The 20,946-nt window shown below is 38.1% G+C and overlaps 1 protein-coding gene across 2 annotated transcripts in view; it reads right to left on the reverse strand.

Moving 5' to 3' along the window:
• Positions 1-5,443: 5,443 nt before the first annotated feature.
• LOC122889574 (histone PARylation factor 1) overlaps positions 5,444-20,946 on the reverse strand; it is a 35,920-nt gene continuing 20,417 nt past the window's right edge. The window contains exons 5-9 of one of the 2 annotated variants that reach the window (XM_044224840.1): positions 17,651-17,801; positions 13,519-13,606; positions 8,794-8,966; positions 6,185-6,335; positions 5,444-6,052 (exon numbers count right to left, since the gene is read on the reverse strand). In XM_044224840.1, the coding sequence (XP_044080775.1) occupies positions 6,204-6,335; positions 8,794-8,966; positions 13,519-13,606; positions 17,651-17,801 (544 nt within the window). In that variant the 3' untranslated portion in view covers positions 5,444-6,052; positions 6,185-6,203. Of the gene's footprint in view, positions 6,053-6,088; positions 6,336-8,793; positions 8,967-13,518; positions 13,607-17,650; positions 17,802-20,946 lie in introns of those variants that run through there. The other variant, XM_044224839.1, reaches the window with a different exon arrangement.

A 20,946-nucleotide genomic window follows, 5' to 3' on the forward strand; every position in this document is an offset into this window, starting at 1 on the left:
TGTAATATCCTCCCACTTCTGCTGCTGCTCTATGCAGTGTAGGCCAATATGCCTGGCACATGCAGCCTCAAAGGGGTGACAAATAGAATGCTGCTCTCAGGTTACAAAGACAGGCGAGGGGGTGACAAAAGGAATAGATGCTGAATCAAACAGCAGGATATAAACACTACCAGCAATAGTAGAGAGTCTCTGCTTGTCAGTGCAATCTCCAGGTTTACAGAAAGATTTCATGCCAGTTTACTTTCAAAAAAGAAATATTAGGGGCGCCTGGGTGGCTCAGTGGGTTAAGCCACTGCCTTCTGCTCGGGTCATGACCTCAGGGTCTTGGGATCGAGTCCCGCATCGGGCTCTCTGCTCAGCGGGGAGCCTGCTTCCCTCTCTCTCTGCCTGCCTCTCCATCTACTTGTGATTTCTCTCTGTCAAATTAATACATAAAATCTTTTAAATAAATAAATAAATACATAAATACATAAATACATAAAATCTTTTTAAAAAAAAGAAAGAAAAAATATTTTGCTGTTGGCATGAATTTAAAACATGTAAATGATTTACATGATTTTTAAAAAATATTTATTTATTTTAGAGAGAGGGAGGGGCAGATGGAGAGGGAAAGAGAATCTCAAGCAGACTCTGCATTGAGTATGGAATCTAACCTGGGGCTCAGTTTCATGACCCTGAGATTACAACCTATGTCGAAACACAGACGCTTAACCGACTGTGCCACCCAGGCGCTCCTACATGTTTCTTAAAATAGTACTTTGTAGGGGCACCTGGATGTCTCAGTGGGTTAAAGCCTCTGCCTTTGGTTCAGGTCATGATCCCAGGGTCCTGGGATTGAGCCCCGCATAGGGCTCTCTGCGCAGCAGGGAGCCTGCTTCCCCCTTTCTCTCTGCCTGCCTCTCTGCCTACTTGTGATCTCTGTCTCTCAAATAAATAAGTAAAATCTTAAAAAAAAAAAATTCCATTGTACATTTGCTAATAGAACTGCCTAAAAGAAGGTGGTAACATTTGAATTCTTAAAAGATTTCAGTAGTCTAATACTAAACTCATTAAAGTAAAGCTATTTGGACTGAAAAGTTAAAGCTATTGGACTAAAACGTCTGGAATAGATTTTTTTTTTTATCATTCATTTCATTTGATCATTCAGTGAGCTTTTATTGAATACTTAACTGTGTGATAGGTACTGTGCTGTGTTCCTGAAGCTTACATTCTAGCAGGGACAGAGACATACATGGTGTGTCAGATGATGATACATATCACAAATTAGTTAGTTCAGCAGATTTTTTTTTTCTTATTCCTGTGTGCCACACAGTTCTAGGCATACATAAGTCAGGAAAAAATTCCCATTCTAATGGAGAGAAATCAGTAATGGGGATTTTTATAGAGGGTGATGAAAAAGGGCCTCAGCATTAAGGTGACATTTGAGCAGAATCTTAAAAAAAGTAAGGGAATGATAGTTATCTGTGAGGAGAATGTTCTGTGAAGAGGAAGTAGTATGTGCAAACATCCTGAGGTAGGATATACCTGACAGAGGGAATACCAAATAGGTCACTGTGGCTGGAGTGGGGAGTAGGGTGTAAGAGGAAGAAAGAAGTTAGGAATATAGTCATTTGACTTTTATTCTGAATAAAATGGGAAGCCAGTGGGACAGAAAAGTGACATGATCTGACTTAACGTGGTCTCTGGCTGCTTTGAGGGGATACACTATAATGGGGAAGGGGTGGAAGGAGGGAGACGCAATTAGAAGGCTCTCGGAATAACCAAGGTAAAATATGATAGAGGCTCGAATCTGCCTGGGGCTGGTGGAGGTCGTTCAATTGGTTGGACTCTAGACGTTTGGAGGTTGCATAGACGGGATTTGCTAATGGATCAAATGTGGAGTGGTACAAGAGGAGTAAAGGAGGTTTCCAATGGCCACTGACTGAATTGGGAATGACTTCAGGAGGACTAGATTTGAGGTTGTGTACAGAGGAATTTTAGTTTTAGACATTAAATTTGAAATGACTTTTTGGCTTCAAAGTGGGGCTGTCAATTAGGCAATCGAATATACAGAGACTCAGGTTCAGGAGGAAGGTCCAGACTAAGAGACCTGAAACATCTGGGAGGTATCATCCTGAACCAGGAGGGGACCACCATGGGATTAAGTGGTAAGAGAAGCCAGGAGCGTTGACATACATGTATACTTAGATCTGAGATGATGAGGGGCCGGCCAAGAGGGAGCCACCAGTGAGATAGGGGGAATACTGGTGCCTTTAAGAGAAAGGTGGTCCCCTAAGGTAAGTGAATAAGTTTCAAGGAGGATCAACTTTTCGGGTGTTGCTGATCCAGTGAAGTAAATGGGGGCTGAAAATTGCCTAGTGGGAGATAATGGATAATTTTAACCAAGGCTGGTTCAGCAAGATTGGGCAAAAGTCTGATTGGAGTGTGTTTGACAGAGATTGATTAAAGGAACTGAAGGCAGCAATTATTTATTTAATTTTTTAAGGATTTTATTTGAGAGCATGAGCAGGTGTGGGCAAGGGGCGGAAGAGAGAGGGAGAAGCAGACTTCCTGCTGAGCGGGGAGCCCTGTCATGAACCCTAGGATCATGACCTAAGCCAAAGGCAGATGCTTAAGCAACTGAGTCACCCAGGCATCCCCAAAAGGCAGCTATTTCAGCTCTTGCTGAGTTTTCTGAAAACTGAATGTGTGAAAGTGTTTTGTTTTAGGATGTAGGTATTACAGCTTTTGTTATTGGTAGGAATATGAGAGAGGGAAAATTGATTTGAAGAGAGGGGAGAGGTCTTTGAGTAGGTAAGAGGGGATGGCATCTTGGGCACACAGTGGGACATTAAGCAACAGTCATACCAATGTGGAAGAGGCAGAGAATATTGGGTAGCTGGTAGTGTGGGGTGAGATCTTGTGAAGTTATTTTGCTTGTTTTTTCCTAGTGAAATAAACTGAGGGCTGGGAGGTACTGTTGCATGTTTGAGGAAAGATGTGGAAGTAGTAGGATTAATGGGCAGTAGTATGACAACCTGAGGTTAAAACAAGACCGGATGTCATGATTATTATTTTTTTCCCCAGCCACCTGATACCAAGCTGAAGCAGGAGTAGGCAGCTTTTTATCAGGCTTAAGGTTCTAACGTTAAGTACAACTAATGGAGAGAGGAGCAGTGGAGTAGATGCCAGGGAGTGATTATAAGGATGGAGAGTGGAATATAAGGGTGGGGGAAGAGGGAAGCTAGAATGCCGAGTGAGTGAAGAATAGTGAAAAGGGCTGTTCGATCAGTGAACTGGTGTAGGCTATGGTGGGGACTAGAGGAAGAGAGGAAAAGACGGGTGATGATATTTTGGACAGTAGGATGCTTGAAGCAGATTAGGTTTGCATTATTGTGCTGACAAGGGTCTAGGGTGTGACTTTGGAGTTGATGGCTAATGAGGGGGACCGTCTAGAACAGGGGTCGGCAAATTTTCTTCTGTGGCGTGCCAGATAGTAAATCTTTTAGGCTTGGGGGCCATAATACTGCAACTGCTCTGCCAAGCTATAGGCACACATAATACGCAAATGAATGGGTATGGCTGCTCCTCCATAAAATTTTAATCTACAAAACCAAGGAGGGGTGGGCCAGATTTGGCCCTCAGCCCTAGTTTGTTCACCCTGGTCTAGATATTGAAAAAAAACTGTGAGGTTTAAGGTATCAGAAGGATCATCTGTGTAGATAGTATCTGTCATTGTGGCGAAGTAGTTTGTAGCACTCTCTTGGATTAAGTTTTATAGCTTTCATTGTTTTCTTGGGTGTATCTTTCTAGGTAAGTGTTTGAGATGTCATTCAGAAACTCTGTTATCAAGCTCCAGGAATGAGCTCAGCTAAATTTGGGTAGTGATTCTGTTAAATTCTTACTGGGTTAAGGTACTTCACTTGTGAGTGTAGGCCCCTAGAAGGTGTTCTGTGAACAGAAGTAGATAGGCGGCGTGTGGAAATGACGAGCCATTGGATGGCCACATTCTAGGTAGATAAAAATATTCAGCAAACTGTGCTTCAGTGAGGGAAAAAAAGAAGTTTGGTATTACCTAAGGATCTTCCTCTTTAATGAAAAATTTCAGTAGTTGGAACCTGTTTGAAACCTGTTTGCAGCCCTCTGACACAAATTGGGAGTTTGAGACTAGAAATCCACAACTACAGTATCAAGATTGTAAGAGCCATATTGGCACTGGTATCCAATTCAGTCTCGGCTGTTACATGCCTAGCTTTCTGAAAATACACATTCATCTTAGGTTTGTATAAGGGTGGATGAAAAGCTGGTCTATTTTTTTGTCCCCCTTCACTTCACTTTGTTCCTTGGTAAGAAATCCTATTACAATCCATATTACTGATCACAAGAAGGTGTATTTTTAAAAAAGCTACAAACTATATTTGAAATTATTGGATCAAGGAATGGCAGAATTAAATGGCTAACATTTCTAGCCAAGCAGATTGGCTTCGTATAAGACAGCTGAACTTATTTGAATAGTCAGTATTTAAAAGATCTATATTAACTATTTCTGAATACTGCCCCCAGTATTAAGTACCTTAGAAACTAAGGAAGTCTGAGGAAAAAAGCTCAGGAGCTTCTAAAATGTTCAATTAGTTAAGACCCAATATGATTTGGTCAGCTTTTCTAATCAAAGTATGTGTGAGCTAATGTTCCTGTCATCTTACAGCTTCATTCATATGGGGCTAGGACCGGCAGCTGCTTATGCACTCAGATGTGACAGTTCCTTAAAACCACTCGAGACCTCACATCAGAACTATGAAAGTTCTGGTAATGAAAGGGAAGGTACAAGGGTGTTTTCAGTTTAGTTTGACTATGCTATTATATAAAACATCTCTCTTGAAGAAAGCATCTTAATGTCCTACAAAGGCAGCCTGGACCATGGGAAGGAGAACAGATACTAGGTAGAGGCTGTAGTAGCAGAGGGGATTTTTAACTTCAGAAGACATTCTGTTGTCTGAGAAGTCAAGAATTCTTACTTTAAGGCATCTCAGTGGTTTCCCAAATCTTTCAAGTGCGATTTTATCTGGCACTTACTGAGCAGCATGGAATAGGGTCATTTTGTTGAAGAAAATAAATACATACTCAAAGATTTATGTTACTGAGAGAAACATATACTGATAAAATACATGTTCTTTAAAAATTTGCAGCTTAACTGGGGAGATGAGACAAGCTGTTCATATTAAAAATCCTGGCTGGAAGTGTTTGCTCATAGACTGCTCATACTTTAATGTCAAAATAGGAAGTTATCTCAAACTATCTTAAGGAGACAGCTGACAGGGTAAGTGACTCTGGAGACTGACAATTCAATGAAAGTTCTTTGGTTAAGTCAAGTCAATCTTCTGCCAAAAAACCCTTATAAGATGACCCAAGGGCTTTTTTTTACCCTGAACTTCTTACAAAGGGGGAAAAGCTTCAGCCCAATCCGCAGAGTTGGCTATTTTATATTTCATGGTTTGTGCTCTTATTTTTAAGGCGAAGGACATTTTGTCAGACTTGAGGAGGGTATGGATCTGGTAAAACACAGCTGTAATCACAGATCTGTACTAGAAATCCAGTGATATAATTTGCAGTAGTAAACTTTAAAATCTAAATTAAAGATTTAGATCTTTAGCTCATATACTATACTGTGTATCAATATTCTGTACTACATAGATTAGTAAATACTCTGAGTCAAAGAACTGTTTTAAAGAATATACCTAATAGGTACCCGGACCACATATATATCCCCTTGGAGATACTGTTAAAATGCAGCTTTGGTACCTCTGGGGTCAGGCACTTACCAAGTTTACTTCCCCTTATCCCCTCCCCATCGCCCATAAATCCAGGCCTAAAGCTATAGCCATTATTAATTCAAGTCTGAGGAGGAAATTTTTAGTTGTCCGTATGTTCAGTATTGAAAACAGGACTCCCTGATGAGAGGTCTGGTATCCACAGGCAGTAGACTTTGACTTCCTGTGACACGTCAGAGGAGGACTTCAGTTGTTTTTCAGATGTGATTAGGGCATCACCATTTAGATGACTGACTGCCATTGATCTGCACATGAAAGAAAAAGGCTAAAAGAGCTTTATAAAAGTTTTTAGTAAATATTTCCATCAATTTATTTTCTGTATTCCTTAAAAACAAACAAAAATCACAAGTTTAATACTAACGCTTTAAAATACACACCGAAAGAAAGCCAACTCATTCATGCTGAAAGTTGGTCTATGTTTTCTTTACTTCTGTTTGCCAAATGATCTTCAATAATTTCTGCAAAGAGATTCCTCTTCAACAGATTATATGCAAGAGGTAAAAGCTGGCCAGCAACTTTATGAAAATACTGAAAAATAAAAGAATATAACATTAAGTAGAGATATAGCAGATGCCCCAGTAAGTAGCAAAAAATACACTGAAAAAGCTCTTGTTTCACGAAGCATACTCTCCAAATCATTTTAACTACTTTCTAAATTGGTTAGGAACAGTGATTTCACACAGACACTTAGCACTCTGTTCAAGAGGCAGTCCTATAGTTCTAAAAGACTAATGGTACATCTTGAAGAAAATTCAGAAGAAAACTAAGTTAAAATTTAAGCTTTCTTAATCCCTTACATAAGGATCATCATCCTTTTTACTTGCCCCGAACTATGTGCTCAAATGCTTTTCCTTCTCTAGTGCTATCCCTACCGGGTAAGACTTTTATCATTATTTTCCTTGGTGTTTACTATACGAAGCACTATGCTGAATCTGAGTTTTCAAATCATATTCCCCTTTATCTTCAAATTCTCTCTCCTCGACCCCACCCTGTAACCCTGCTCCATTGCTTAAGTCACTGCCTTGGGTTTATCAAGTGACTCAGACTACTGCTATTTTATTTATATATTTATACACCTACACACACACACACACACTCACTATATATATATATAAACACACTAAATATAAACCTCGCAATGCTTCTGTTGATGGCATTTAGCACTTACTAGATGCTCAGTACAGTGCTAAACCTTTTCATATGTTGTTTAGTGCTCAAACCAATCATTTTTAAGTAAGTTGATGTTCACATATTTTGGCAAGCCCAGCATTATTCTGATTGGTCAATGACTGTTATTCTGGCTGTTAAACATTTTGATTTTATTTACTGATAACCATATCTAAGGTAGGCAGAGAAACACACTGATACGGTTTGGAGCAGAGTTCTCAAAATAGACTCCCCTGCCCAGTGGCATCAGCCTGACCTGGTTAATGGGTCAGAAATCCAAATTCATTAAACTCACCCCAGAACTCGATCAAAACTGGGAGGGTGGGCAGTGTCGGGGTAAGTACACCAATCTGTGTTTGATCAGCCCTCCACACGGCTGTACTACATGCTGGAGTTAGCCACTGGTTTCGTCTTGATGCCCACACTAGTCTCAAGAGGAGCAGTGTTACCAACACCCAGGAGCAGGTCAAATACAGTCTCAGGCCTCACCCCAGATGCAATGAAACAGTCTGCATTTTAACATTATCTCCAGGAGATCTGTATGCACTTTACAGTTTGGGAATTGCTGATTTAGACACTAACTCTGGAACCAGACTGCCTGCAAACTTGAGCAAGACGGTTTACCTCTTTACGGCTGGTAGGTGACATCATAGGTTAAATGAGAAAGGAGTGTGTGTCTGTGTGTGTGTGCACGTGTGCAGACATTTTATAGCTAAGAGAGACAGGTACAATGGTGTTCCTGAGCTATAAAATGCCATCCCACACAGCTACTAAGTAGGGAAGATGGGACTTAAAACCAAACAGTTTAGCTCGAGAAACATGCTACAGACACTACATCTCGAGGCAACTACAGCGAATAAGCACTGATTTAACTGTTAGGTAGATCTTTCCTATTTAATAAGCAAAGGTCATGACCAAAAAACAAAACAAAACAAAACCCAAAACTCCTATGTTTTAAGTAATTTCATTGAAAGCCTATTTTAAGATACAGTGGCCCCCACCTTATTCACAAGGGATAGGTTTCAGGACCCCCAGTAGATGCCTAAAACCACAAACAGTATCCTCTGTATGCTATGTTTTCCTATATGATAAAGTTTAACTTCTAAATTAGGCACAATAAGAGATTAACAAGTAATAAGATAGCTTCAGTACAGTCTTAGTGTTCTACATGAATGTGGTGGTTTTCCAAATACTGTCCAACCTTTCTGAGGATGATACGACCTGACAAAATGCCTACATAGTATGAAGTGAGGTGAGTGACGTAGGCACTGTCCTACAGTGTTAGGCTACTACTGCCCTCCTGACAGTATCTCAGGAGGAGGATCTGCTTCTGGCCCATGGCTGATCACAGGTAACTAAAACCATAGGAAGTGAAGTCATGGTTAAGGCAGGTGGGAGGCTAGGGACTATTGTAGTATTTATTTTTCATCTAGGAATTCAAGCATAGAACAAATACCCCCACCACAACAGAAAACCAAACAGAGCCCTATGACAGGTATGTGTACACAGCCACATACATAACTAACTAAAGGACATATAGCTGTATAATACGTCTAATAAGTAAATTCACTTTAATGGAAACCTGAAGGCAAATAATCTTGGTTATTCACCTCTGGCAGAATATAAGATGAATTTCAAATAAATATCTTCAGACAGATGCTTACCAAAAAGTTCCTTTTGGAAAAAAAAAAATTCATTTGAACACACAAGACGACTTGATATCCTGCCCATGCTAGTGGGGACATAAATGTGCATGCTGTAGTATGCCTGTATGTGGAGTGTGGTGGGGAGGTAAGAGTTTTTTTTTTTTTTTACTCACGTGTGAGCCATAACAAAAGAGATCCATTCCCAGCTCAAGCCCCATACCATAATCACATTCATCATTAGCAAACTGCACAAAAGTCATCATTTCCTGAATGGGAGCAAAAGCTCTTAGTCTGTCCTCATCACTTGGTGCCTCAACAATTGTCTTGCAAATTCTCTTGAGGTCGGCTGTAAGAAACCAACGATACAAAAAGATGATCCACACCCATCAACAAAGATAAAAAGATACTAAGCTGGATCTTTCTTCAACAATTTCTACTAGTACAACAAATGCCACCTTGGGTGGCACTACTGAATGACAACTTTATAATTTTAAGAAAAATGGCTTAACAAAAAAGATTTATATATTAGCAAAGTGTGAATATTTTACTATGGATCTAGTTGCAATCATGATTATACATAAACTTTTGAAGATTTTTAGTAGGCTAGTCTGCAGATCAGCAAACTGTGGCCAAACCTGACCCACCCTCTGTTTTTAACTGCCCTCACACTAAAAATGTTTTTCCATTTTAACCAGTTGGAAAAAAAAAAAACTATGGTAACAGAGACCATAGGCCACCTCTGGGCTAGACCATATTAAAAGCTGTATTTAAAAAAGAAAACAAAACCAAAACAGGCCATAAGGTTTATTATTTATTGTCCTGTCCTACTAAAAACATATGTATACAGAAAAAGACAATATAAGAAATAAGAAGTCATTGCTGAATTAAACCTTTACCGAAGTGTGGGCACAGCAAAAGAGTAACTTGAAGTAAGAACACAGAAAAAACTTCTAAACTCTGAATTTAAAATGTCAGTGGTTTAACATTGTTGTTTTGTCTTTCAACACTTTTTTCCCCACTACTTTCTGGATATTGGTGTACATCAGATCTCAGGATTTGTATGAAGGTACTTAACATTAATCAGACTTCATCATACCTCCTTTTTGACCAATACTTTCCTCAGGATAAACCAATAATAAAAAAAAAATGGATATTATTCAAACCAACCAACAAAAATGTATTTCTTTCTTTCTTTTTTTTTTTTTTAAGATTTTTATTTATTTGACAGATCACAAGTAGGCAGAGAGGCAGGCACAGAGAGGGGGAAGTAGGCTCACCTCCTAGCAGAAAGTCTGATGAGGGGCCCGATCCCAGGACCCTGGGATTATACCCTGAGCCAAAGGCAAAGGCTTTAACCCACTGAGCCACCTAGGCACCCCCAAAAATGCACTTCTAGGGCGCCTGGGTGGCTCAGTGGGTTAAGCCGCTGCCTTCAGCTCAGGTCATGATCTCAGGGTCCTGGGATGGAGTCCCACATTGGGCTCTCTGCTCAGCAGGGAGCCTGCTTCCTCCTCTCTCTCTCTGCCTGCCTCTCTGCCTACTTGTGATCTCTCTCTGTCAAATAAATAAATAAAATCTTAAAAAAAAAATGCACTTCTAAACCAAGTGGCTGCTATCTTGGCGGGAGGTGAAGATTCATTAAAATATTAACAAGTTACACCTAAGAATGATACATAATTTTAAGTTTTATGTATAAGGCACAATACTCTATTGATACTAACTACAGTTACGTAAGATGATCAAGAGTGGTAAAGAAATATCAGGGCTTTTAACCTCCGAATTTGAATATATTTGATTCGGCTGTGACAACCACAACTAATGCAAACTCTATGTGAAGTCACAAAATGTTATTTTGTTCGTTTTCTCACCTTTGGTAGATACGTATAACATTGAACAAATTAACACGTATCACCTATGTTCCTGACTCTAAATAGCTGTGACACATTTATTGGTTTGAAGATTTTTAAAAGACTCTATACAAACTTCATAAGCTTCCTTTCCTTTTCTTTAGAAAAAAATCAGTGCCAATCATTTCAAGCAAACATATCTGGCCTCCATCAAAACCTTAAGGACAGAAAATGGGTTCCTTCCTGCCCCCAAAGAAGATGTAACTAATCTATTGAGACCCTTAGAATCTTTCTCACCACAGTGCTCCAGGCAGCCCCTACAACTCACTTAAAGCTGGCATGAAATTAAAGACCTACTTGTCTTCTGTTAGCAAGTAATTTAAAGTTTATTACTTTCTGATGTCTTCTACTTTCACTCCAGGCAAATCATATATGGACTACAAAAGAATAAGCAAGTTACAACAATTGCTAAGCTATACTAAACAGAGATGAAAATATTCAGCTCACCAACAGTGTGAGGAAAAAAATCTGTTCTTCCACCAATAAAAACTTCCACAAAAATTCATGTAACAGAAGCCCAAACTTAATATCTAAATGAAACCTTAAATTAACCACTCAAAAATGCTACCTTAAATGTTACTATTCAAAACAATGATTTAGAAGTTTCAACACTTGGTTCTTACTTTATCCTTCTACTACCAACAACTGGAAGACTTAAGCTAAGCCATAGTGATTGTGCCAAAGTTAAAGTTGGGCAACTAGCTAAGCTATTATTCTTTGGTTAGTGGTGAGCACACTAGTCAGAAAGACCTAAATTTAAGATCTAGTTTCCACCTGAAAATGGGAATAAGACCTACTTTAAAGAGTGGGGTGAGGATTATTGTGTGTGTGAATATATATATATACACATATATGTGTATGTACATATATATACATATATACACATCATTTGATAAAAATCTATTATGACATAAATTTCTCAGTAAAAGGCATCTTATTTGCAAGGTTAGAATGTTATGTTTTAAGCAGTTTCAAGGGAAAACTGGTTACGAACAAACTACATTGTGATTTGCTGAACACTGCTGCACATAATAAACTGCCAATCAACTGTAGTTCCTGGCAAATGACACTAGGCAAAAGCAAGATGATACCAGGTCCCTAACTTTATGGCTTGCTGCACTTCTCAAACAAAAATAATTAAACCACAGAAGGATCTAATGTCTAGAATGTTAGCAAAAAGTAGAGATAAATAGTGATTTTGGATATAAAAATACAGAACCACAACCAGGGTAGGGTAATAAGGTTTACTCCAGGGTACTGCAGTTTAATACCTACTACCCCTGAAGTTTTAGTGACTCCTAGATCCACTACAAAGGTTCTCAGACTTTCCCAAATAAGACAGTAATTCTGCTTTATGAAGCTCTGAGTGCACTAGCACACAGGTAGGCAGAAGGTTGGAGTATAAGCAGAAAGACTGAACAGAAAATAGCAAGAGCCTATACTCACTCCTTTCCCATTAGAGACTGATTTATCTCTGACTTCAGAAAGGAGATATAGGACAGATTTGCCTGTCCAAAGAAAATGTAGGCTTCCTATATAATTAAGTTTTTTTTCTTCTGTAGCTATATTAAATATATGAAACTAATTTTAAGATATTTAATTCAACCCATCATATCCGAATAGTAGCACTTCAACATATGATCAATATTAAAAATTTTAAGTGTCAGTTTTTAAAGTTCAATGAATTAAAATGGCAAATTCAGCTCAATTGCACTAGCCACATATGAAGCACTCTGTAGCCATGTGTGGCTACTGGCTACCATATTGTATAGCTCAGTCATATTTTCCCCATGGAATTCCTCTAAAGAGGTAGGGGTACAGCAAAAATAATTACACATGAATAGCTGTGATTTAAGACACCAATCTCGGCTGGAGACTCTGCACAACAAAGTTTGAGAACAGCTGCTTTAGAAAACTGGTTAAAAATACAGATCTCTAGGTCCCAACCCCAGAGACTATCAATCAAAGCTGACTAGTTCTGTTCTGAACGTCATATTGGATAGCCAATATGACGTGTTTGGGCAGGACTACTTGGTTCTTGAGGAAGTGCTAACTTTTATTTCCTCCTAAATTTTATCCTCCTTGGAAAAGGATAATATATAAGGGAATGCCAAAAGGGATGTTCAAAGAAAGAAGGAAATGGAGGAGAGGGGAAAGAGCTGAGAATTGATTTTCCTCCCTTTTTTCAAAATATCAGTAATTAGATTTATATATACAGTCCATTTTCAGAGTTTTTGTTACTTATAAATGAAGCAGTTCAGGATCTTGGGCTTCTGAAAGCTAAAGAATCTTACACACAGATGAAAAACTTTTCACAAAGGACTATAAAACACACTATTTCAGTAATTATTTAGTAAATTGACTATAATGTCAAATGTCTGAAATAGTTCAGAAAAAGTAACCCAGGCAATAGGCTAAAATTCTTTAAACTCTTAAAATTAACCACTGTATTTTGAGCCCTATTATGTAAGCACTGTGCTAAGAACCTTACATACTCTTTACACTCCAAACATCCCTATATATGAATAGTATTCACCATTATTAACCATTTTAGAGATGAAAAAGACAAAGTTTAGTGGGGTTAAGTAATTTGCTTATGGTTACGCAGCTATAAACCTAGTTTTTTTTTTTAAAGATTTTATTTATTGATTTGTCAGAGAGAGAGGGAGAGAGAGCGAGCACAGGCAGACAGAGAGGCAGGCAGAGGCAGAGGGAGAAGCAGGCTCCCCGCTGAGCAACGAGCCCGATGCGGGACTCGATCCCAGGACGCTGGGATCATGACCTGAGCCGAAGGCACCTGCCCAACCAACTGAGCCACCCAGGAGTCCCAGCTATAAACCTAGTTTTAATTCAGGCCCGACTGACCCTAAAACTTGAGCTTGCTCTTTATCCATAAGCTCTATTGATTGTCCCACAAAAAGCATACTTACTTATGTACTTCTCAGTACAAGGAAAACCTTCCACACATATATGCATTAAGAAATACATTACCATCTGTTTCAGGGAGCTCTCTGTACCCAACATCATTTTTATCTACTGGGACAACCAAGCCTGCACCATGAAAGGTCTTTGTCACGACCTAAATAAAAAACATAAAACCATTGGTAAACAGACAAAATAGACATGGTACATCGATATAAACAATAACAAACTCTCAACACGTCTGTCAAAATGTAACCTTTAATGACATTCATTTTGGAATCCACCGCTGAAGTTTAGTATTTCTTCAAAATCAGCAAAAGTTAAGCACATGAAGAAATGGGTTTTACTAACTGCACTCAGAAGTCTGCATCCTGATTTGGGAGGAAAGAATGCCAATGCATCCTATTATAAGAGGCAAGCCAGTATTTAAGCTTCTGTTAGGTCACTGTACTTTCTGTATTTTCTAGGTAGGAAGCATAAGGAACTAAACCTAAAAGATCAAGGAATAGTTTCTGTTAGCAGGAAAATGTAGTGGGACAGAATTCCTCTTGTGCATCTCGCCAACTTTAGGGCCCCCATTTTTACCTAAAAAATTCAGGCTTGTTTTTGCAAACTTCCCCAAAATAGGGCAGTTTTCAGTTTTGTGCTGACCTTTACAGAAGCAAAAAACATAACCAGTGATCTTTTAGAAAGTGGTAATCTTCAAAGACAAGAACAGACCCAACCACAACGATCACCATAACCCTTCCAGTCTACATTCTTTTCATGCACAATAGTGGTATTATTATTTGGTCCTTCCTTAACAAAACAACTACTTCAAATATTACACTTACTTGTGCAGCCAGTGAAAACTGCCAAGACAGAAGGACACAAGCCCCAAAGTCTTCTCACCTAAGTCTCTAGATCTTAAAATCTATTTCACTCAGATGCCCCAATCTCTTGCTTCTTTCATTCTTTCTTAAGTAAAAGAAGGGACAGATTATTCAAAATAAGTTCTCAGACAACAACTTGCCATTTGCAAAAAAAAAAAAAAAAAAAAAAGATCACTGTTGTATCTTACTCTTTATACCAAAATAATTTGCAGTTGGATGTCAGGATTAAATATAAAAATAAAACCAATGAAACTTCTAGAAGGCAAACACTTTCAATAATTTTAGAGTGGAGAAGGAAAAGGCAGACTTGACTACATAAAATTTAAAAAATCAAAAATCAAGAGCAAAAGATACTGATAAAAATATCTGTAAAATAAAAAAAAATCTGTAAAATATACAATAATAAAAATTAAGGTTAATGTCTTTAAACTATAGAAGAGACTTACAAGGAAAAAACATCCAACTTAAAACATAAGTAAGAAAAGGTGAATTCTAACCCTGACAGAAAAATGGCCAAACCTCAGGCAGTTCACCAAAAAAATACAAATGGCCAGTAGATAAGTGAAAAATATTTAATGTCCTTTATAATCAAAGAAATACTAAGTAAAACAATGACATATCATTTTATATCTAAGCAAATGGAAAAGAGCAAAAGGGACTGCTAATACCTAACAATGGCAAGGGTATGGGGAGAATAGGCACTGGTACATTGCTTCTACACTGGGAACATAAACTAGCTTCACTCATACAGGGGAGTTCTGCAAACGAAGAAAATAAACTCCACAAAATGAAAAACCAGCAAAGAAAAACTGTTGTTTTTCTTTAAATCTAAATCTCGAAATCACTCTGGACCTGGCAATACTACATCTGGTAATTTCTTCCAAGGAGATAATCAAGTAAGTGTGCAAAGAAAGGTATAGAAGGTTATACATGGCAGGATTTGTCTTTATTTGTGAAAAGTTTAAAGCAACCTAAGCTATGAACATCAGCACACTGCTCTGCAGCCATTCTGAAATTTATGAGGTGGTCTTTAATTTAGCAATACAAAATGATAATCATAATCACAAGCATAAAACAGGTCATAAAACAGTATTGATAATGACAGAAAAAGCAAACATCCATATAGTTACTGGCCTATCTTCTCTTCCGCTCAGGCTGACACACAACAAAACCATGGGAGGTATATATTTTCATATTTTTTACAGATGACTAACTGCACTAATTTTCCATAAAGAGGTAGCAATTATTAGCAAAGTACCAAAATCCTAATTTTATTATGAAAAGGGTTACAAATTCACCCTGTGCAAGGGTGGGCAATATTCTGAGGCACCAAAGGATGGAACAATGGAAGGATGTACCTTCATTTTATAGTAATATTAAACCAGTTTTTATTTTTAAAAATGAAATCTAGGTATAAAAAAAGGTAAAGTAGCTTTTGGCCAATCAGTAAGATGGAGTGGAAAAAAAGCTAAATATCAAAGATGTAAATTTAGGTGTCGGGTCACTTATGATTTTAAGCAAGGAACAAAGTCTCTGTAAACCTTGATTTACTGATTATGACACAGGATAATTCCTCCTTTGTTTGCAGATTTGTTGTAGAGGTTGAATGAGGTAACTCATAAGGGTTTGGCATTCCAAAGCACCACAAGGTATCATCAGTATAAAAACAATTGTTTCTCAGGTATTATATAGTGCACTATTATACTAGAATGGATATACTACTATCCTACATAAGAACAAAGTCACTAATTCACATATATGAATGGAACTGAATTTTTCAGAACTAGAAAAATATGAATTAAATGAATATCTGACAATATAAGAACAAACTTCCTTTTTAATGGAAAAGGAAGAAAAAGCAAAATCAGCAACTAATTGTCTTTGGGAGGATAAGATCATGGTTGTCTTTTAAGTTCTTTTTTCCTCCCTTTATGTTCCTACCAGTTAATTTTGTGGACAGAAAAAATATATACTTAAAAAACAACAACAACAACAACAAAAAAAACGCATGGGGAAGGGAGCCAGGACAAATATACCTATGAAATTTAAACTCCAATGTCATCTTATAATTATGGGGAAGGATTAAGGAAATCTCATCTGAAATAAATTATAATTGATGGTAAAAAATAAGGTTCTGATGAAAGAATTTTCTATCAGCTATTTTGTCTACATAAGGACAGTTTTTAGTCAAGATAAGTTAGGAATACATAAGTATAAGGCAAGAAATGCTCATTAGGTGGGAGAGGCTCCCTATGGAAACTAGGAAAGTAAATGGCAACATAACATCTTTAAGTAATTTAAAAATGTCCCACTGCAGTGGCTTTCGTTCAAATGCAGTTTTAGAAATTATTTCTGGCCTCTAAGATTAAAGGAACACTTGCCGAGACTGCAGTTTAGTGACTATGACTTATGTGACTATCATGCCTGCTGCTGAAGTAGGATTTTCAATAACCAAATTCACTAAACTACTTAGTTACCAGTGTTAGTTTATCCAGGAATAACCAATACTTAATTTGGCCTAGAACTTTCAGATGAACCTGTCATAGCAGATAATGGTGTGAAACTGGAGTGCCCTCATTCCCCCGTGAGAAATCTCTTTCCTCATCAGAGGTTATAAGAACAAAATCCTATAGAATTCTCATTTACCCCAAAGCAGAATTCTTCTATGTTGTCTGTTAACTTCTTCTCAAAACTTTAAGTGAAAAACCAAAAGGATCCAAGACCCAGAAGTCTTTCCTGTTTACAAAACTCTCCACTCACAATGCAAGTGTGAGGAGAGATGCAAAAGGAAATGGTAATAGAATCAATATGGGAAAAGGAGACAGGACTGCTTAGACACACATTTGCTGCAGAAAATAAGCAAATCTCAACACACATTGTCCTCCGAAAGGAAACTACCTTCAAAGCCCTTAACTGAACCACTCTAAGGCATACCTTCACAAAACTACTCTCCCAAAACACCTTGAGCGAAATCAACGATCCTTAGCTATTAAAGAAGAAATGCAGGTAAATACTATGCACAAAGCTGCTTTCACTCAGTTCTATGAAATGTGTAACTGGTAAAACAAGATGAAGAGAGTGGGAAGTCCTGGCATGAGCTAGCAACCCGAGCAGAACCATCTGCTTGTGCCTCGGTCTGTCTAACAACTGATGAGGGTCACCCAAGCCGTGCCCCGGTGCCACCCTTCTAGCAATCCAGGGGATGGACAGCCCTGGAGCGAGCCCCCGAGGGGTGACATAAGGATAAGGTGTAGGTGGGAAGGAATCAAGACAGAAAAAAATCCTACTGAGTAGCAAAACAGTCTGAGACTAACAGATTTAAACCGTACTTTCTTATCTCTCTGTTTCATCTTCATGGTTCTCTGTTCCAGTGAGTACCCAAGTTCTCTGGCTGCTTCTGTGAGTTTTTCATCTATGTTTTTCAAGAGACTAGTTTTCTTTTTATCTGTTACTTCCTTAAGCTTTTTCATCAGAAATAATCTGAAAAAGAAGTAAAAGCCCTCATTATTATGTAGGCCCCTGTACTAAGGACACAGACTTTGGGACATTAAGGGAGTATATTATAGACATCAAATTCCATGCAAGAGAAAGACTGCAGAATAATTACCAGCAGTTGTCTCAGAACCCTTAACAGACTTCTTCAAACAAGAGAAAAGCAATTATCAATAAAAAAAACTACCAGTCACAGAAACAGCAAACATAATGATTCAAGTCTGCATTCTCTCTGTAATGTCTACAATTAAGACATAAAAGGTATTTTAAAAGCTGAGATTCAGACCAATTTTAAATCATATCACTGGACATTAACATATGGCATACTGCTTTGGAGAAGTGTGGCATAACAGAGAAAAATAGTATGCAGATAACAAAAAGGAGTTTAAAAGAGCCAGAGCATACTTAAAATACTTAAGATCAGCAGATTTTTTTCAAATGTTATCTACAAATTTGTGTTAAGATAAATTTAGAAACTGTCAAGGGAAATCGAAGCTATTTTAAAAGCTTATACATAAGCACAATCCAAAATAATTTTATTTATTTATTTTTTTAGACAGAGAAAGCGAGCAGGGGCAGAGGGAGAGGATGAGGAGGGGCAGAGGGAGAAAGAGAATCGTGAGCAGGTTTCATGCCCAATGCAGAGGTTGTCGCGGGGCTCATCTTATGACACTGAGATCATGACCCAACCGTAATCAAGACTTGGATGCTTAACCAACTGAGGGACCCCTGAAATAATTTTCAAGTACGTGAATAGTACAATACATTAATGCCAGTTACAGAAATAACTTCTTGTTTTATTACAAGCAGGTTAATAAGACTTTTCCAGCAGAGCAGAAGGTCAAGTGTAAAACGGAGAGTTGGAAGCAGCACTCCATTGGACACAGACCTAATCCCCTTCCTCTATATCCACTTCTATACTCCCAGGAGGAAACTTGCCTCTATTCGCTACTAGCATTTGATAGTTTGCTATAGGGTGGGCACTGTAATGAGATTAAACATTTAGAGTGGGTGCTACTCGAATCCTCATTTTACAAATAAGGGAACTGAGGCACACAGGGTAATCATCTTATGCAATTCATAGACTTAGTATGAGTAGATTAAAATACACGGAAGCCAAGACCACCAAAATCATTGTCTTCATTATATAAATCGTTACAAAATCATTGTCTACAGTACATATATTACACCTAACGTTACCTTCAATCTTGACCAGCTACATATCAAGAGAATGTATTTACATTAACCATAAAAAGCAAACTAATCATGTCAGGCCTAGGTGAATCAATCTTTATAGTCTTCTTCACCCTGTCTGGGTGCATCTAGGCAGACCTTCAAGTACTCTGTGCCACTTGTTTTCATATTTCCCTGCACATACTATTCCCTTGCCTAGAACACCCTTCTTCCCATTCTTTGTAGTAAGTTCTTATACATTTGTCAAGGTCTAGGTAAAATATTCTCTCTATGAAGACTTCCCACTATTTAAAGCACTTAGTGGCTGTCTTCCTGTAATTATTGCATTATTATGACTATTTCTGTATCAGTTTATTAAGCTTTGCTCTCTTGGCGTCAAGCCTAATCTCCAATACTACTCCACTTTGTGATGCTTAAAGTTGAAATATGCAAGCTGAAACAACCACCATGAACATTTTATACTCTGTTACATTAAATCTGCTGGGATATACTTTGAAACTTGAATGAATCCTTCAGTGGTCATTTGGAAATTATTGGCTCAGTAAGTTATGCAGATCTTACAAATAGTGAAATTTTTCATTTTATCAATTTTTTTCCACAGATATTGAAGATGATGCAAACAAATGGAAGGACAGCCCATGCTCATGGACTGGAAAAATACTGTTAAACTGTCCATACTACCCAAAGCAATCTACAGATTTAATGCAATCCCTATCTAAATACCAAGAGCATTTTTCACAGAACTAGAACAATCCTAAAATACAGAAGCACAAATGACCACAGATAGCCAAAGGAGACTTGAAAAAGAAAAAGAAAGCTGGAGGTTATGACAATTACAGATTTTAATTTATACTAAACTAGTAATCAAAATAGTATGGTACTGGCATAAGAATAGACACAGATCAGTGGAACAGAATAGAAAGCCCAGAAATAGACCCAAAAATGTATGGTCAATTAGATCTTCAACAAAGAAGGCAAGAATATGCAGTGGGAAAAAGTCCTTCAACAAATGGTGCTGGGAAAACTGAACAGCTATATGCAAAGAATGAAGCTAATGGGACCACTTCCTTATATCAAACACAAAAATAAACTCAAAATGGCTTATGGACCTAAATGTGAGACCTCAAACCATAAAATTCCTAGAAAAGAGCACAGGTAATAACTTTCCTGACATCGGCTATAACAAGAGCTTTCCAAAAAGGTCTCCTGAGGCAAGGGGGAGAAAAGCAAAAATGAACTACTGGGACTACATCAAAATGAAAAGCTTCAGCACAGGAAACAACCAACAAAACTAAAAGACAACTTATTGAATGAGAGAAGGCATTTGCAAATAATCTATCTGATAAAGGGCTGGTACCTAAAATAGAAAGAACTTCTACAACTCAACACCCAAATCACAATCCAATTAAAAAATAAGGAGAAGACATGAACAGACTTTTCTCAAAAGAAGACACACAGATGGTCAACAGACAAATGAAAAGATGCTCAGCATCATTCATCAAGGAAATGCAAACCAAAAACTACGATGGGTACCTGCCTGGCTCAGTCAGAAGGGCATGTGACTCTTGATCTGGAGTTGTGAGTTTGAGCCCCATCCTGGGTAGAGAGATTACATACATACATACATACATACATACATACCTACAATGAGATACCACCTCATACCAATCAGAATGGCTAAAATCAACAACACAAGAAACAACCAATGTTGGTGGGGATGTGGATAAACAGGAACCCTCATGCACTATTTGGGAGAATGCACACTGGTGCAGCCACTGTGGAAAGCAGCATGAAGCGTCTTCAAAAAACTAAAAACAGGGGCGCCTCGGTGGTTCAATGGGTTAAGCCTCTGCCTTCGGCTCAGGTCATGATCTCAGGGTCCTGGAATAGAGCCCTGCATCGGGCTCTCTACACAGCGGGGAGCCTGCTTCCTCCTCTC

This window comes from Neovison vison, chromosome 11 (assembly GCF_020171115.1).
Source record: "Neovison vison isolate M4711 chromosome 11, ASM_NN_V1, whole genome shotgun sequence".
NCBI classification, from domain to species: Eukaryota; Metazoa; Chordata; class Mammalia; order Carnivora; family Mustelidae; genus Neogale; species Neogale vison.